This window comes from Rana temporaria, chromosome 1 (assembly GCF_905171775.1).
Source record: "Rana temporaria chromosome 1, aRanTem1.1, whole genome shotgun sequence".
Taxonomy (NCBI): Eukaryota; Metazoa; Chordata; class Amphibia; order Anura; family Ranidae; genus Rana; species Rana temporaria.
Genome location: NC_053489.1, coordinates 297,182,234 through 297,200,548, shown reverse-complemented (window position 1 = coordinate 297,200,548; position 18,315 = coordinate 297,182,234). Strand labels below are relative to the sequence as shown.

General features: G+C 37.9%; 1 protein-coding gene across 49 annotated transcripts in view; it reads left to right on the top strand.

Moving 5' to 3' along the window:
- The window catches only part of PTPRD (protein tyrosine phosphatase receptor type D), a 521,758-nt gene that overhangs the window by 412,588 nt on the left and 90,855 nt on the right, over window positions 1-18,315 (top strand). For all 49 annotated transcript variants that reach the window (XM_040357869.1, XM_040357852.1, XM_040358160.1 and 46 more), the window contains one exon: window positions 13,851-13,974. In XM_040357869.1, the coding sequence (XP_040213803.1) occupies window positions 13,851-13,974 (124 nt within the window). The remainder of the gene's footprint in view (window positions 1-13,850; window positions 13,975-18,315) is intronic.

Genomic DNA, 18,315 nt, shown 5'->3' with positions numbered 1-18,315 from the left:
GTCAAAATTGTCCGCCATAATGTCGCAGTCACGAAAAAAATCGCTGATCGCCGCCATTAGTAGTAAAAAAATAAAAAAAAATAAAAATGCAATAAAACTATCCCCTATTTTGTAAACGCTATAAATTGTGCGCAAACCAACCGATAAACGATTATTGTGATTTTTTTTACCAAAAATAGGTAGAAGAATACGTATCGGCCTAAACTGAGGAAAAAAAAAATTATATATGTTTTTGGGGGATATTTATTATAGCAAAAAGTAAAAAATATTGAATTTTTTTCAAAATTGTCGCTCTATTTTTGTTTATAGCGCAAAAACTAAAAACCGCAGATGTGATCAAATACCACCAAAAGAAAGCTCTATTTGTGGGGAAAAAAGGACGCCAATTTTGTTTGGGAGCCACGTCGCACGATCGCGCAATTGTCTGTTAAAGCGACGCAGTCCCGAACTGTAAAAACACCTTGGGTCTTTAGCCAACATATTGGTCCGGGGCTTAAGTGGTTAATGTACTTATTTTGCAAAAAAAATATATATATATATTCTACACACACTTACCTCACTGCGCTCATGGCTGTTTGAAAATACTTCACCCTTACTTCCTGGACAGACTTTAGGTCATGGCACAGAAAGTAGTTGACCGGCTGAAGGTAGAGGAAGCAGGGTGTGTGCTAATGAGGTCAACTGGTTAACTTCTTCCTGTGTCATGCCCTAAGTCTGTCCAGGAAGTAAGGCAAAAAGGTGAACTTAGCCTTTAAAGTATTTGCAATTTTAGTTCTGAGGCACTCAATTATACTACTGACCTGATACCAATTAACCTAATTAGTTAATGTTAAAAATGTTTATTTAAGCTCTTCCTTGTTAGGAACCACTTTCTTTGCCAGATTTTTGTTCTCTGTCCTAACTTTTATGAGACATTTTGCTGCCATCAGTTTCAAAATCACCTTAGTTTTTCATAGTACATAAAAACACTGGTTACAAAACATGATTTAATCCTTTGATCGCCCTTGATGTTTAACCCTCTCCCCAGCCAGTGTGTCACTGGTACCCACAGAGTGTCAAAAGTGTCAGTTAGTGTCAGACTGTCCATCACAATATTGCAGTCCTGCTATAAGTCACTGAGCGCCACCTTTACTACTATAAAAAAAATTGCAGTATATATCCCATACTGTAGTTTGTAGACTCTATGGGGTAGATTCACGTACCTCGGCGCATCTTTCCGCCGGGCGCAGCGTATCTAAGATACACTACGCCGCCATAACTTTTTTTAATCCTCATATAATTTGCGCCATAAGTTACGGCGGCGTAGTGTATCTTTGGCGGCGTAAGGGCGCAGAATTCAAATAGATGTGATGGGGGCGTGCTTTATGTAAATACGTCGTGACCCGACGTAAACAACGTTTTTTTTTTAACTGCGCATGCGCTGTCCGTGGGGGTATCCCAGTACGCATGCTCGAAATTAAACCGGAACAAGCCAATGCTTACAACGAGTGACGTCATTCTAGGCAAATCCCTATTCGCGAACGACTTATGCAAACGACATAAAAAATTAAAAAATGCGAGGCGGGAACGACGGCCTTACTTAACATTGAGTACGCCTCATAATAGCAGGTTTAACTATAAGCCGGAAAAAGCCGAACGCAAACGACGTAAAAAAATGTGACGGCCGGACGTACGCTCGTGGATCGCCGTAACTAGCTAATTTCTACTCAACGTGGAATTCGACTGAAACGCCACCTAGCAGCCGCCGAAAAATTGCACCTAAGATCCGACGGCGTACTAAGACATACGCCTGTCGGATCCATCCGAGATGCCGTCGTATCTTGTTTTGTAGATACAAAACAAAGATACGATGCGCAAAATTTGAAATTACGCGAACCAAAAATATGTAGCAGAGTACATATTGGTCTAAATTTATGGGAACAATTAGATTTTCTTTACATTTTTTGTATTGGATGTTTTATAGCAGAAAGTAAAACTTTTTTTTTTTGCAAAAATGTCAACCTTTATGTTTTTAGTGAAAAAAACAAACCCTGTGGTGATCAAATAGCACCAAAAGAAAGCTCTATTTGTGGGAAAAAAGAACATACATTTAATTTGGGTACAGTGTTGCATGACCGCGCAATTGTCAGTTAAGGTAACACAGTGCCGTATCACAAAAAAATGCCCTGGCCATGAAGAGGGGTACATTTTCAGGAGGTCAAGTAGTTAAAATAGTACATTTTCTCAGTTTAAACATTTGATATGTTTTCTAATTTCTATTGTGAATTAAATAAACAGCTAAGAGAAAGAGTGGCAGCACAAGACATATTTGAGTACCAGTGCAGTGATGCAGATAGCCCTCCCATGACTGAACTATAAAGACATTTAATATTGCTTTTCCTGACACCTCTGCCTCTCCATTAACAAATGCTAGCACATTTAAAATACTGCTCTGTTTGGCTACTAGTCTAGTCAAAAGTAACATATAAAAAAAAAGAGCTAGAAACGTGTGAAGTCAGTGTATGTCAGGTAGGTCTTTGTATGTCAGGTAGGTCCATGTATGTCAGGTAGGTGAGGTCAGTGTATGTCAGGTAGGTGAGGTCAGTGTATGTCAGGTAGGTGACGTCATTGTGTATGCCAAGTAGGTCCATGTATGTCAGGTAGCCCATCCCATCCTATCCCACCCCACCATACCCCATCCCATCTCATTCCGTCCCATCCTACCCCACCCCCATCCCATCCTACCCCATCCCATCCCACTCCACCCCCATCCCATCCTACGGCACCCCCCACCCCATCCCATCCACCCCCATCCCCATCCCATCCTACCCCACCCCATCCCATCTCATCCTACCCCACCCCATCCCATCTCATCCTACCCCACCCCATCCCAGTGTGGATGGAAGGAGAGTGGAGGGTGCAGAGGTCAGATATTGCACACGGTCCATAGCATACTCCTGTATCCTGCATTTCGTACGCAGTAAACTCCTGAACCCTGCGCTCCATAAAACCAGTAATAAACAAATGCAGTGACAATTATTTATGATAATAGTGGACACATAGTCTTACAGATACAACTGGCCCTTTGAGGGCAACCATACTGCTAATGCGGCCCCCAATGAATTTGAGTTTGCCAACCCTGGCCTAGAGCCTGAGCCAGCCTCTCCCTCCCCTTCCATAGCCCAGCTCTTCAGTGATCGCTGGAGAGGCAGAGCACAAAGTGGTAACTGATCAGCTGTCATTGAAAGCTTAGTTATTGTTGTGTCGGCAGGGGACAGCTGCAACATTTGATTTCCGCTGATCTCTTTTAAAGATTAGCCCATTAAAATGTAGTTTATTGTTATATATTTAATATGAGCTACCTGCTGATGGATTATAGGTCTGCCACATCTGAGAGACTAATCTAAGCATATATTCATATTTTACTCATTGCTGTTGGTTTCATTTTTAGAATATATTGGTAGTGCATTTATTGATATAGATACAACAGACAGTATTTTAATATTTAGTACCTTACTCCACTGTGTTTCCCTGCAGGCTTTAGATATATTCAGTAGATTTGACCATCTGGACTTTAATCTTATAGAAATATACAGTGTTGCATAAAATGCTGATGGTCATGCCCTAGTACAGAGATGAACTGCTGAATGGCTGATAAAGACATCTGCTTGACTTGTTATACTTCTAAGCTTCTTTAGTTGATTGTAGCTCAGTGGCGGCTGGTGCTCTATTTTTTTGGGGGGGCGCAAACAAAACCCCAGTCAACCCCCCCCCCCCCGCCACTCGCAGACAATGGGACCTGCAGACAGACAGAGAGACAGATAGATAGATAGATAGATAGACAGACAGATAATAAAACAAATAGATAGATAGATAGATAGATAGATAGATAGATAGATAATTAGATAGATAAATAGATAATTAGGTAGATAGATAGATAGATAGATAGATAGATAGATAGATAGATAGATAGATAGATAGATAGATAGATAGATAGATGGAGGGGGAGGGAGCGAGAGATAGAGCTATATATAATTAGATAGATAATTAGATAGACAGACAGACAGATAGATAGATAGAGAGACATAGCTAGATAGAGCTATAGATAAATAGATAATTAAACAGATAGATAGATGAAGGGAGGGGGAGAGAGATAGAGCTATAGATAATTAGATAGATAGATAATTAGACATACAGATAGATAATTAGATAGATAGATAATTAGACAGACATATAGATATAGATAATTAGATAGATCGATAGATAGATAGATAGATAGATAGATAGATAGATAGATAGATAGATAGATAGATAGATAATCAGACAGACAGATATAGATAGATAATTAGATAGATAGATAGATAGATAGATAGATAGATAGATAGATAGACAGACAGACAATTAAACAGATAGAGAGAGACAGAGAAAGAGAGAGAGAGAGGGAGAGCGATAGATAGATAGATAGATAGATAGATAGATAGAGCTGTAGATAGATAATTAAACAGACAGATATATAGATATAGATAGATAATTAGATGGATATAGATAGATAGATAGATAGATAGATAATCAGACAGACAGCTAGCTATAGATAATTAGATAGACAGACAAATAGATAGATAGATAGATAGATAGATAGATAGATAGAGACATAGAGATATAGAGCTATAGATAGATAGATAGATAGATAGATAGATAGATAGATAGATAGATAGAGACATAGAGCTATAGATAGATAGATAGATAGATAGATAGATAATTAGATAGATAAACAGATAATTAGGCAGATAGCTATAGATAGATAGATAGATAGATAGATAGATAGATAGATAGATAGATAGATAATTAAACAGACAGATAAATATAGATAGACAGACAGATAATTAGATAGATAAATAGATAGATAATTAGACAGAGGTAGCTAATAGATAGATAGATAGAGACATAGATAGATAGAGACATAGATAGATAGAGACATAGATAGATAGAGAGAGAGAGAGAGAGAGAGAGAGAGAGAGATAGATCTATAGAGAGAGAGAGAGAGAGAGATAGATCTATAGAGAGAGAGAGAGATAGATAGAGCTATAGATAGATAGATAGAGACATAGATAGATAGAGAGAGATAGATAGATCTATAGATCGAGAGATAGATAGATAGAGCTATAGATAGATAGATAGATAGATAGATAGATAGATAGATAGATAGATAGATAGATAGATAGATATGGCTATAGATAGATAGATAGATAGATAGATAGATAGATCTATAGAAAGAGAGATAGATAGATAGATAGATAGATAGATAGATAGATAGAGCTATAGATAGATAGATAGATAGATAGATAGATAGATAGATAGATAGATAGATAGATAGATAGATAGATCTATAGAAAGAGAGATAGATAGATAGATAGATAGATAGATAGATAGATAGATAGATAGAGCTATAGATAGATAGATAGATAGATAGATAGATAGATAGATAGATAGATAGATAGATAGATAGATAGATAGATAGATATGGCGATAGATAGATAGATAGATAGATAGATAGATAGATAGATAGATAGATAGATAGATAGATAGATAGATAGATAGATAGATAGATAGATAGATATGGCTATAGATAGATAGATAGATAGATAGATAGATCTATAGAAAGAGAGATAGATAGATAGATAGATAGATAGATAGATAGATAGATAGATAGATAGATAGAGCTATAGATAGATAGATAGATAGATAGATAGATAGATAGATAGATAGATAGATCTATAGAAAGAGAGATAGATAGATAGATAGATAGATAGATAGATAGATAGATAGATAGATAGATAGATAGATAGATAGATAGATAGATAGATAGAGCTATAGATAGATAGATAGATAGATAGATAGATAGATAGATAGATAGATAGATAGATAGATAGATAGATAGATATGGCTATAGATAGATAGATAGATAGATAGATAGATAGATAGATAGATAGATAGATAGATAGATAGATAGATAGATAGATAGATATGGCTATAGATAGATAGAGAGATAGATAGATAATTAAACAGATAGACAGAGAGAGAGACAGAGAGAGAGACAGAGAGAGAGAGAGAGAGAGAGAGAGAGAGAGAGATAGGGGACAGGCAGGACAGTCAGATAGATTAGATAGACAGACAGAGATAAGAGATATGTAAAGCACAGCTGCAGGACGCAGGTACTCTAAGCCCTCACACACAGACAGGAGATGTGAAGCACGGCACCCTCCCCCTCCTCCTGTCCTCTCTCAGTCCGATCACAGTACAGGCTAAGCATACAGCACAAGGTGCTGGACATGGATGGGGTGGACAGGGACACTGGACAGGACAGACAATGAGACAAATAAAGTGTTTTTAATAAAGTTTCTTACCTTGATTCCTCCTGGAGTCAAAAGCGAAGTAACACTGCCCTGGGGAAAGCACCGCCCATTTCCTTCTGCAGTGAGGAAGCAGCAGGACCCAATTAGAGAGGAGAGTGGAGACACTGGAGCGTGATTGGCTCATGGCGCACAGCACATAGCCACAGAGCTTAAAAAAAAACTGCAAATGAAGCGTCTTGCCTGCTGCATTGGCATGACGCTTCAATGATGCTATAGCAGTGCTCTGAGTCTTTGACCGGCGCTCACCCTGAACATGCACCGTCTTAAAGGACCTTTTTTTTTTCTTAAAGGGCCCAAAAAAAAAATTTTTTTTTCATTTTTTTTTTTTTTTTTTTTTTTACTGGCTTTGGGGAGAGGGGGGGCGGCGCCCATGCGCCCCCTATGGACGGGCCGCCACTGTTGTAGCTAGGAGTATATTTGACATGGCATGTATCGGTATTGGACTAGAGCACAAACCTGCATTTCAAGTTTGCAAAAAATAAAAATAAATAAAGTGCGTTGTGAGAATGCTGATTGTGTGACGCACATCCTTGCCAGCCTCATTGATTGTATGATTACATTGCTCCCTCATCAAGTAATGATTATTTGAGTCACCTTTATCAAGTCATAAAAATGTGGATTAAGCCAGAAATGTTTCCAAGCATAATTTTATGGCTAGTAGAAAAATATTCTGGTAGGAAATGTTTGTATTTTTTAACTAGAATATATTTTGAATTGATACAAGTCCGTAATAATGGTTTCATATCATTTTGAATGGGCTACTTTCTCTGGCTTAAAATATGTACATGCACTAACAGAATGCTTGAATATTGAAGCACATGTGGATAATACATTTCTATTGTAAACATGTATAAAAAAAAGTTCCCTTAAGCCAGCATGGATACATAAATTGAAATTTGGCTGGTTCTGCATGGACTGGCCAAATTTCAATCCATGGTCAGGCTGATTGTACCTAAGGCGATTGATTGATTGACTTGTGTACAACCAGCATGTTGGATTTTTCTACATGCGATTACTGCCAACGTCTATAGCCCGCTACCAGTAACCATTGTATTCTGCCTGTCGAGAATGCTCCCCATGCCCCCCCCCCCCACTGGCAGAATACAATAGAACAGTGGGAGGCATTCCCCCATCAACAATGATTGTATTAATGGGGGAATTGAGAGATTTTCTTTCCTTCCACCCATGGTGTAAAGAATAAATATTATTAACATCTATGGCCAACCTTAGATCCCCCACTGTTCTAACCACTAGAAGCCCACAAACTCCATAAAGAAATAATTACTATAAGGCATCAGCTTTAAAAAGCTTCTCAATAGCTTTGGCGAAATCTGTCATGTATACAATAATAACAGCATGACCCTTTATCTTTATTAGACATGTATAATACAACAATATTTTCATATAGACAGCTCATGAAAAACAGCTAAGAGAAAGAGTGGCAGCACAAGACATATTTGAGTACCAGTGCAGTGATGCAGATAGCCCTCCCATGACTGAACTATTAAAACATTTAATATTGCTTTTCCTGACACCTCTCCCTCTCCATTAACAAATGCTAGCACATTTAAAATACTGCTCTGTTTGGCTACTAGTCTAGTCAATAGTATGCCAGCTGCACGCTCTTGGAAACTAGCAGGCCACAGCATCAGAAACTATTGTCAGACCTTTATTGATTTACTGGTCATTGATTGGTAGGGTCGGGTGTGCCAGGTGATAAGTATCTGTAAGTTCTAGTATTTCAGGCATGGGGCAGGTGTACTGTTATTGAGCTTATTTATGCAGGAGCATGAATTAGGAAGATAATGTATCACAAGCATTTAAAATATTTCTAGAATAATTATTGATGAAATCTGTAAAACTCACACATTGTTTTACATCCATAGTAACAGTATATTTCCGGGTTTAATTTGAACCCTTTTGCTGCCAAGGAAGTAAGGTTTCTGTTGAAAAAAATACTTCCAGTTGACTAGCTAAGTAAGCCTTACATTCTTGGATTTCTCATCTGCTTATTAGCTCATGGTTAATTCAACAACCATGAGCTTATAACAGAAGGGTCGCCCTGACTTTGCTCAATAATGAATAATTGTGGTAAAGAGCTGAAAAGTTCCTGATCAAAAACATTTATTAACACCCCCCCACACACACATACACACACACACAACACCACCACCAGCTACCCCACTCTGTGCCCTACTTGTGACAGTTTGTCTGTCCGTGTGTCCATCATGTACCTTCTGTTGCCTGCTGTTTCCCCCCCCCCCCCCCATACCTCCTTGTGCCTCCCAATCCCTCTAAGGCTTTTCCCCTGCCCTTTCTGCCCTCTGATCCACACTGCTCTCACCCCCTCTGTGCACTTCAGATCCCAGATGCTCCCCCCAGCTTCTCTGTGCCTTCCGATAGACCTCTCTGCGCCTTCCATCTCTGTATCTTGCCCTGCAATCACCAGGATTTCCCCCCACCTATACAGGATGTATCCCCTCACAGCAGATTATTGGTGCACAGTGCTTTGCTGCAATGCATCACGGTTGTTGTGTTTTTTTTATAATATTTATTTAACTCCGTGCATAGCAGCCCACTGCAATACCCCACATTGCAATGCACTAAACTGTGATAAAATGGATGCCTGCATTGTTTTATCAAAATGCACACCAACATAGCTCATACATAGCACTGTGTATTTAATATAAATTGCCTATTTACAGCTTTACATACCTGTGATTTTTACCATTTCACAAAAAGACACAATTTAACTTCTTTCAATATGTGTTACTCATTAAAGTGTTACTAAACCCACAACAGTAAAATCAGTCTGTATATGCAGTAAAGCATGCTTGTTATACTCACTTTGGAACCCAAGGGGTTAATCATCTGCATTATGTAAAAAGGCTGTTTGATCCTATGTTCTCTGATCCTCCCCTTCTTCCATTGCCCCCAGTCCATCTTCTGAAAAGACAGAGCATTGGAGTCACTCTGCACATGCTCAGTATGGTGTGTATTGCTAGAAATATTTTTTTTTCTTGGGAGGGTGCATGTGATTGGCACAAGGCCAATCAGCACTGTCCAGACAGAGAGTCAGTGGTCCTGCAGCCTCATAGGACAGTTAGAGAAGAATGAAGACTGCTATATACTGCTGATGAGAAAAGGTATTTAGCAGTTTATATTTACTAAAATAATTGCATTTCCATGTTCTGTGTACTGTGGGAGACCAGATATAGTGAATGCAGGCTCCTGGATTTACCTTAATGCATTCTCTCTATTAAGGTAAAAATAACCTAGTAATTGTATCACCACTCCCTTATACTTACCTGAGGTTAAAAGTAGAGAGCAGGGCATGTCAGTGAAAGGGTTAAGGCATAATATCTGTACTTAGTGTTATCTTTTTAAGCCAATCTTCCTCATCTTCAAGCACTGGTTGACTTCCTGTTATGCTTTTTAGTTCAAATACAAATGTGCCTCCTGTATGGGAAGTAATATTACAAATAAAATTAATACAATTAATACATTTAAGGAAAAATACTTATAAAATGTTTTACAACTTTTGAAAATCATGGATCGGAGGTTACCTGAAGCTGACAGTTGCTTCTCATCAACAGGCTAAACTTACATAGGAGTTGGTTTGATAAAGGCAAATATGCTGTTTACTTGGTAACGTTAATTTGCACTTTTCTCTTAGCTTAGTGAACGAGGTGAAGCTCTGCTGATTTCCATGATACAATTATTTATTTTTTACATGTACCTATATAGTAAACTTAGGCAGCGATTTACATATATTTAAGATATGGCATGCAAGGAGCTTTTGTATGTCTCATTTCTGGTCAGTGCATATTTTAGGAGGAGGTTTACTTGCACAGAAATTCATTGCGGATCTTGGTGATATTCGTGAATACCACTTTCTGCTTGATATTTTGATGTCTTTGGTCAGTGCATAGTACACTTAAAGGAAAAGAGAGGTTTGGGACTTTGGATGAGGCATGAAGTCAAGGCTAGCAAGCAGTCAAAGTAGGAAAAAACGTATGTTATTATTCTACAACCATGAATAGCAAAAAATATAATAGTATTAAACATGGAAAAGTGTGGTATAGCAAAGCCATGTGTGTAATGGTGCTGCATGTCAGCAATATCATAACATATTACATAGTACAATGAAAGAGACTATCCTCTACATAAACATACTGTACCACTTGGGACAACATATTGTAGTATAGTCTGTAGTAATTACAGTAAAAACATATATAATCATCTGTGGAGCATGTGGCATTGGTGTAAGCCTGGCGCGTTTCATGGGATAATTGCCGACAAATAGCAACCCTTAGTACTCACATTGGCCTGGTATGTGCGGTCAGAAGGTGAGGACCACTGAGGGTGATATTTTGATGTCTTTGGTGAGCCCATAGTACACTTTTAGATTACGTATTGGATGGACTTCTCACATATTATGTTAATTTTTTTCACAGTTGCATATAACTTGCTTTACTATTCATTTTAATTTTCGTTAGCTTATTGCTTTGGATATATACTTTTTCACTCTTGTTAAGCACTTTACATATATATATATATATATATATATATATATATATATATATATATATTATACATTTAAATCAGTCCCTGCCCTCAAGGAGCTTACAATGTAAATCCTTAACCAGACTGGAATATTTTGTTTCGTTTTTTCGTTTTCGTTTGGAAAATACATTTATTTAGTTACTCCCAAAAATCGTTTTGATTTATTTCGTTTTTCGTTGGGAAATAGCTTTCGTCCGAAAATCCAATAATACTTGGTTTCTGTCAAATGGTTAAAAGAATATTCGACGGAACGTCGAATATTTGTAGTTTCCATCGATTGTTCAAACGATTCGACGGAACGTCGAATCTTTACATTGAATCGTACATTTCTGTTCGAATATTCTGCCTACAAGAATTCTAATGTTGTATGACTAGTAATAATGTCGAATCTATTCTCTATAATGTCGAATCTATTTTCTCATAAATCGAAATCTATTCTCTGTAATGTCAAATCTATTATTTCTATATAGAATCTTTTCTCTATAATGTCGGATCTTTTCTCTATGATGTCGAATCTTTTCCCTATATTGTCGAATCTCTCTATATCGAATTTTTACTGCAACGAAAACGAAAATAAAGCATTTTTTATGTCGGATCTTTTGGTTTTCGTTTCTTGCACTTTCGTTATCGTTTGTTAAAACGATAATGAAAAAAACAGATTTTCGGATGAAAATGCATTCTAACGAAAACGAATGCACATGTCTACTAAAGTTGCCTTGTAGTTATTCACCTTTCTTTAGGTATTGAGATCTAATATTTGACAGTGTCAGACAAATCTGAAGACAAAGAAAGTAAAGATAAATAGGAAAACATAAATAAATCCTTTAGAAACTTTTGTATTCGCATACATGCATAGGCTCGTTTATGGAGGCTGAGCTCACAACATGGGTAACCTGCAGTGAATAATGCTATTTTCTAATCTGAAGCACTCTGAGCAGCGCATAGGAGTTTAAAACAAATCAGCAATAATCTGAAACACAAGAAGCCTTGCGGCAATAGCCAAGTAGTCAGGTAGTCATTCTGGGCCTAGCGGCAAATAGGTAACTCAACAATTTATATGGAAAATTGTGTAACCCATCATATCAATCAATTTCCTTTCTTTGTTCTGACTTTTTAAACAAAGTTGAAATCGGATTACTTGCTATGAGTTACTCATCATTCTCCTTGCACTGACTGAAGGATGAATTGTGAAACTTGAATATGGCACCAGGCTAATCCATCTTTTACCATAATTATTGAGCTGCAATAATAATATGTTTTAACCTGTTTTATTGTGTAAAAGCATTGAGAAAGATTAATGGGCAGTAATACTTCAGTGGGAGCACCTGTGCATCCACGTGCAGTAAAATATTATCACCAGTACTTACAGGACAAAGGCTAAGCACATACAGTTTATTTTGATATGGCTGTATTAAGATAGTTTATGTAAAACATGGTATTTATTATTTCTATAGGTTAAAATGGCTATTTAATCTGAATATGGCTTTACATAAGAGAATAGGCAGTAAGATTTGCATATGAATATGATATATGTAACCGACAATGCTATAATTGGAAAAAAAAAAATTTCTGTAAATATTGATTTGTTTGGGCAAAAAAAGATTGGAAATCCACACAAATTTGCTTAGAATTGTAATATGAACGTACTACAATACAAGCAATACACACCGGTATATCATCACACAATATGATATCTGCATAGTATTGTTTAAAAAGGTGAACCTGTCATGATCAAATGGGTGCCTAAGGTAATTCATTTTCAGTGGAACCCCTAAAAAATTGTTGTACCAGACTGTACAAGGGTCCCCTCAAAACTCATAATCCCAACCCCGCTTGTTAAATAGCAGAGCTTCTCCTGCACCCTGAGATTTTTGCATTTGGCAGTCCTAATGTGCATAGACAAATAGGAAAACATTCGGATGCTTCTACAGGCAAAACTGTAAAAACAGCATTTTTTTAAGCCAGGGTGCATAAACCCTAACTGTGACTGATATTTTTTTATAGAGTGGAACCTCGGATTGCAAGTAAAGTTAACGAGCATTTCGCAGGACGAGCACTGTATTTTTTTAAAATCCTAACTCGGTTTGCGAGTGTTGTCTCGCAAAACGAGCTGGATTCAAGCCAAAGCAGTGTGCAGTACCACGTTTGGCCTGAGGTGGGTGGGCAGAAGGAGCTGAACCACGCTGATCGTAGCCGATTGGCGCTGTTCGGAGCATTTTTGAAATGATCGGAAAGACTCGGAAATACGCCTTTCCCGAACCTTTCCGATATTTGCCAAGGTCAGCCGAGCTGTCCTTGGGCCTTTTGCGGCACCCCCCACCTGTGGCCGCATGCGGTATTGCATGCCATTGAAGTCAATGCAGATCAAATTATTTTTGTTTCCATTGACTTCAATGGGGAAACTCACTTTGATATGTGAGTACTTTGGATTACGAGCATTCTCCTGGAACGGATTATGCTCGTAATCTGAGGTGGCACTGTACATTAATGTAAACAATGACATCAATCACATTATAATGCATTTTTTTACATTCAGTTATTACACTGAAGGATTTTTGTACACGATTTATGGACTTTTAACATTAAATAAACTTATCTACATCTCAGTAAAAACAAGTACACTCAATTGTAAAACAGTTAAAATGGTGTTGTTGTTCACACACCAGTGAAAGCTATTTTAGGACAACTTTTTAATTTCTTTTCAACCAAAGATTTGTTTTCTATGCATATCTTTGTGATCTGTCTTTAGAATATGTTAATTACTGAACCATGAATAGTATGCTTTTTACAAGAAATTGCATTGGTACAGTTTGTCATTTTTGATGCTAAAATCTTTTTAAAATAACAAATCCATTATGTGTTCCATTATGTTGCCTTTTGTTTCATTTACAGTCTATTGACCCAGGACAACAGTTCACATGGGAACACTCAAACCTAGAAGTTAATAAACCAAAGAACAGATATGCAAATGTAATTGCATATGATCACTCACGTGTTCTGCTTTCAGCTATTGAAGGTAAGGTAATGCTTCTTCCCTCAGTAACTGCAGTATTAACTTATTATCATTTAACAAACAGCTGCTTTGCAACATTCAGTTAGTCATTCTATCAAGATTTGCATTTTATGTTCTGTGTCTACATGCTGAGCTGGTGGTTAAACAGTTAGCTTTGGGTACTCCGAAGAAGATAGCTAAAGAGTTTTGAACTCTGTTAAACTCATAATTTGGGACTTAGGGCTCGTTCACATGTGCGTCAATACCCTGTGTTTATGCAGCATTTATTCAGCATTTTAAAGCCTCATTAATGCCCGCCATGAATATTACAGTGGCGCTACACAGGAGCAGTAGCATTGTGTTGTGTTAAAAATCAGCTACCTCCATTGATTTCAGTGGCCATACGTTAACATCACCTATAGCATTTATGGCATGTTAGCAAAGCATTTATAAAGTACTAACTGGGCATTGGAGGAGAGACAGTGTAGGTTTATGTATCCCAGGATGCACTGGGAAGTAATAGAGAACTAGATCAGAGCAGCCCCAGCCACTTCCTCTTTGTACAGAGCAGCTATGTGGTAACACTATTTGTTTCCATAAAGCTGAGCCGGACCAAGTCAAGTGTCAGAGAGATTAAAGTATACAAATCCATTTTCCAGAGAATTCACAAAAATGTCTGCTATCACGCTACAACCTAACCACGTCTCCAAGTAGTAGGACATTAGAAATCAGTAGATTTAATTTATATTTTTCTGTTGCTACTAAGCTAATCAGTGACTGGTGAGTTCTTATATACATTTTGATCTGGGCAACATTACATACAAATAAACATAGCCTTTAAGCATTTGCTATAGTCAGCCAAATAAGGCTGGATTCACACCTATGCATTTTTATTGCTTTTTATTGCTTTTTGCATTTTGCAGATTTGCACTACAGAACTCGTTCCATAAGAAAACCATGGTAAATGGACCGTAGTGCAAATCTGCAAAATGCAAAAAGCACTAAAGATGCATAGGTGTGAATCCAGTCTAAGATCTTGCAGTGTGGAGATGCAAAGTGACAAAGGTCTATTGAGTTACACAAACCTATCACTTTACAAAAGTTATTCACTTGTGGAAGTGAAAGGAGTGGTGGAAAATGAACAATTGACTGAGATTGCTGAATTTTATACCTTTTTTTCCAAATCTGAATGCATCATATTTAAGTATATATTTTGTCTGATTGTCATTTTACCAGTAATTTACATGCATTTAAGTGTATCTACACTGAAATTGTGGTTTATTGCAAAATATCAGTCCATAGATGTGGAATCGGCATTGGTTTATTTTTTATAGTTTTCTTTTCATTTATATTTACCTGGCAATCCTGAGAATAACACACTTTCTGGCCTATGGTGGCTGTGCTTACTCACCTAACGTTATCTGTGGAGGGAGCCTCGGTAGTCTCTGTAGGACAGAACTGAAAACACACAAAATCCTCTCTTCAACCTAATTACGCAGGAGCAGTTGCTTGGGAGGAAGATAACATTGTTTGCTATACCAGTTAAATTCACTAGAACTTACCACTGAGCTTAAGCCCCCTACATACGGGCCGAATGCCAGGCAACATCGGCCTGTTCAATAAAAAATAGCCAACATTCGGCCCATGTGTATAGCAACTGGTCCAAAAGAGGCTGGCCATTTGGCCGGCTTCTGTCGGATGAGTATGCTGAAAAAACAGTAGCTGACCGGCTCCCGATCAGCGCTCGGAGTGTTCTGGCGGAGAGACTGTCCCCTTGTCAGAACTCAACAGGTCAGCGGTGGAGCTGACCGTTTTTTTCCCTTAAACTTGCTGGGTTGAATTATACAATTCATAAGCTATTATACAATTTTCTAATTCAATTTCCTTAAGATTTACCCTTAACTATGTGATGCAAGGGCCCATAGTGTGCACCAGTCTTTAGGTTTACATATGTGAGGGTCAAGAATGCATGCATAATTACATGCATTCCCTAACCACACAGAAATACACAAAGAGCAGTTGCGCTTTGCAAGATCAGCTGCTCCAGAGACTAGAGAATGAGCAGAAGCTCTGGTGACTTCCATCAACCAATCATGTGCAAGCAAAGATGCTGTTTTTTTATTTTATTTCCCCTGCACATGATTGAGTACTCTTTGCACAAACAAAGCTTTACCTCATTTACTAAGCTCTGAAGTAACTGCACTAGCAGAGCACAGTTTATTTGCTTTTAATAAATCAACCCCACTACTGTTAAGCAGACACACAGAGGTGTCATTCATTCTTAATGGCACCCCCATGCATTGGCACCCGCACACCATGTGGTTCCATACATTGTGTTTTTAAAAAAGGGTCAGGGACTGGTAAGCTACTATATATACATTTTTGTTCTTTGGTTTAAATATCCCTTTAAAGTGTTTCTGTAAGAGAAATGAGCATGCAATTAGTAGGGAGCCAAAAGATGCCTGTGATAGATCAATTATACTAAGGCTACATTTTATCACAGTTTAATTCTATATGATGACCGTGTTTTAGTATGCTGCATTTGATCTGTAATGGAAGCAGCATAAGATACAGTTCTAAAAATGTAACAATTTATACTGAATCATAAAATACTATGCAAACAAATGATCCACCAAATTAAAAACACTCATTTACCACTGTGCCAAAGAATGAAAAAAATTATCATATAACAATCAGTGAATTAAAGCCGCGACTTACAATACATAAAATAATCAACCTTATCACTTGAATTCAATACTAAAAGTGAACAGCAGTGCTAAAGTATAAATGACATGATAAATTACGTTATTGCTTAATTACAAACACAATGAATTACAGGTTCATGACATCCCGATGACGACAGCTTTTATCATCAAGATTTTGTCCTGGGAATCCCATGACAAAGTCGTGATGATGAAACATGTCGGGATGTGGCTGGCAACTAGAAGGGACGTTTAGGTTATCGGGAGAGACGTTCCGGTGAGGTTCCCAGCTCAGTGAGCCATTGCCTGCTGGCTATTTGACTGTAACCGCTACAACACACTGGGCTTTATTACACTCAATGCTCGTTTTATATGTGGAATTTGTAAGTGCAATGTTTGAAGATTTTATTTAATAAATGGATTACAGTTTTAGACATATTACACTAGTGGAGCTTTTTTTTGTCTCTTCTCTCCTATGAGTGTGTTATACCATGACTACATAAAGTGGAGAGCGGTGTGCTGGAGATAGTAAACCCAAGGGGGTAACTGCTCTTATGCCAAACACGCGAGTGTGGGGCAAATAGCTCCAGTGAGTTTACAACTAATGAGGAGAGGTGTCTGATACACTTATGGTGTTGTTTAAAGATATTGTCACCCTTTGGAGGACCGCTTCCATGCACTTTGGCATCTGTTTTACCTCACTTTGTAACTGTTTATTTTGTGGACCTTATTCATCCTTTATAGATTTTCCACACATTTTTTTTATTTTTCACACTGTAGTAATTGTAATATTTTGACACTCTTTTGAAAATATTTTAAAGTCCTTATGCATCATGTTTGTAATTAAGCAATAACGTCATTTATCATGTCATTTATACTTTAGTGCTGCTGTTCACTTTTAGTATTGAATTCAAGTGGTAAGGTTGAATATACTAAATCATGTGTTCACCTTGAAGATCTGTTGTTTGCCTCGCCTTGCAATAGACACAAATCTAATGTGATAACTGCATCTCCTTGTATGCTCTTTTCTTAGTCATGACAAAATGATTGTAAACCAATTTAGTGTTGCTTTAAGTACAATGGCCCGGATTCACGTAGAAGTGCGTATCTTTGTGCGGGCATAACGTATCCTATTTACGTTACGCCTCTGCAACTTTGTCAGGCAAGTGCTGTATTCTCAAATCAAAGTTGCAGCGTAGCGTAAATAGGCCGGCGTAAGCCCGCCTAATTCAAATGTGGAAGATGTGGGCGTGTGTTATGTAAATTTAATGTGACCCCACGTAAATGACGCTTTTTACAAACGGTGCATGCGCCGTCCGTGAATGTATCCCAGTGCGCATGCTCCAAATTAACCCGCAAGAAGCCAATGCTTTTGACGTGAACGTAAATGACGCACAGCCCTATTTGCGAACGACTTACGCAAACAACGTAAAACGTAAAAAATTTGACGCTGTTCCGACGTCCATACTTAACATTGCTACGCCTCATCTGCGCCTCATATAGCAGGGGTAACTTTATGCCGGGAAAAGCCTAACGTAAACGGTGTATCTGTACTGCGTCGGCCGGGCGTACGTTCGTGAATTGGCGTATCTAGCTGATTTACATATTTCTAGGCGTAAATCAGCGTACACGCCCCTAGCGGCCAGCGTAAATATGCAGTTAA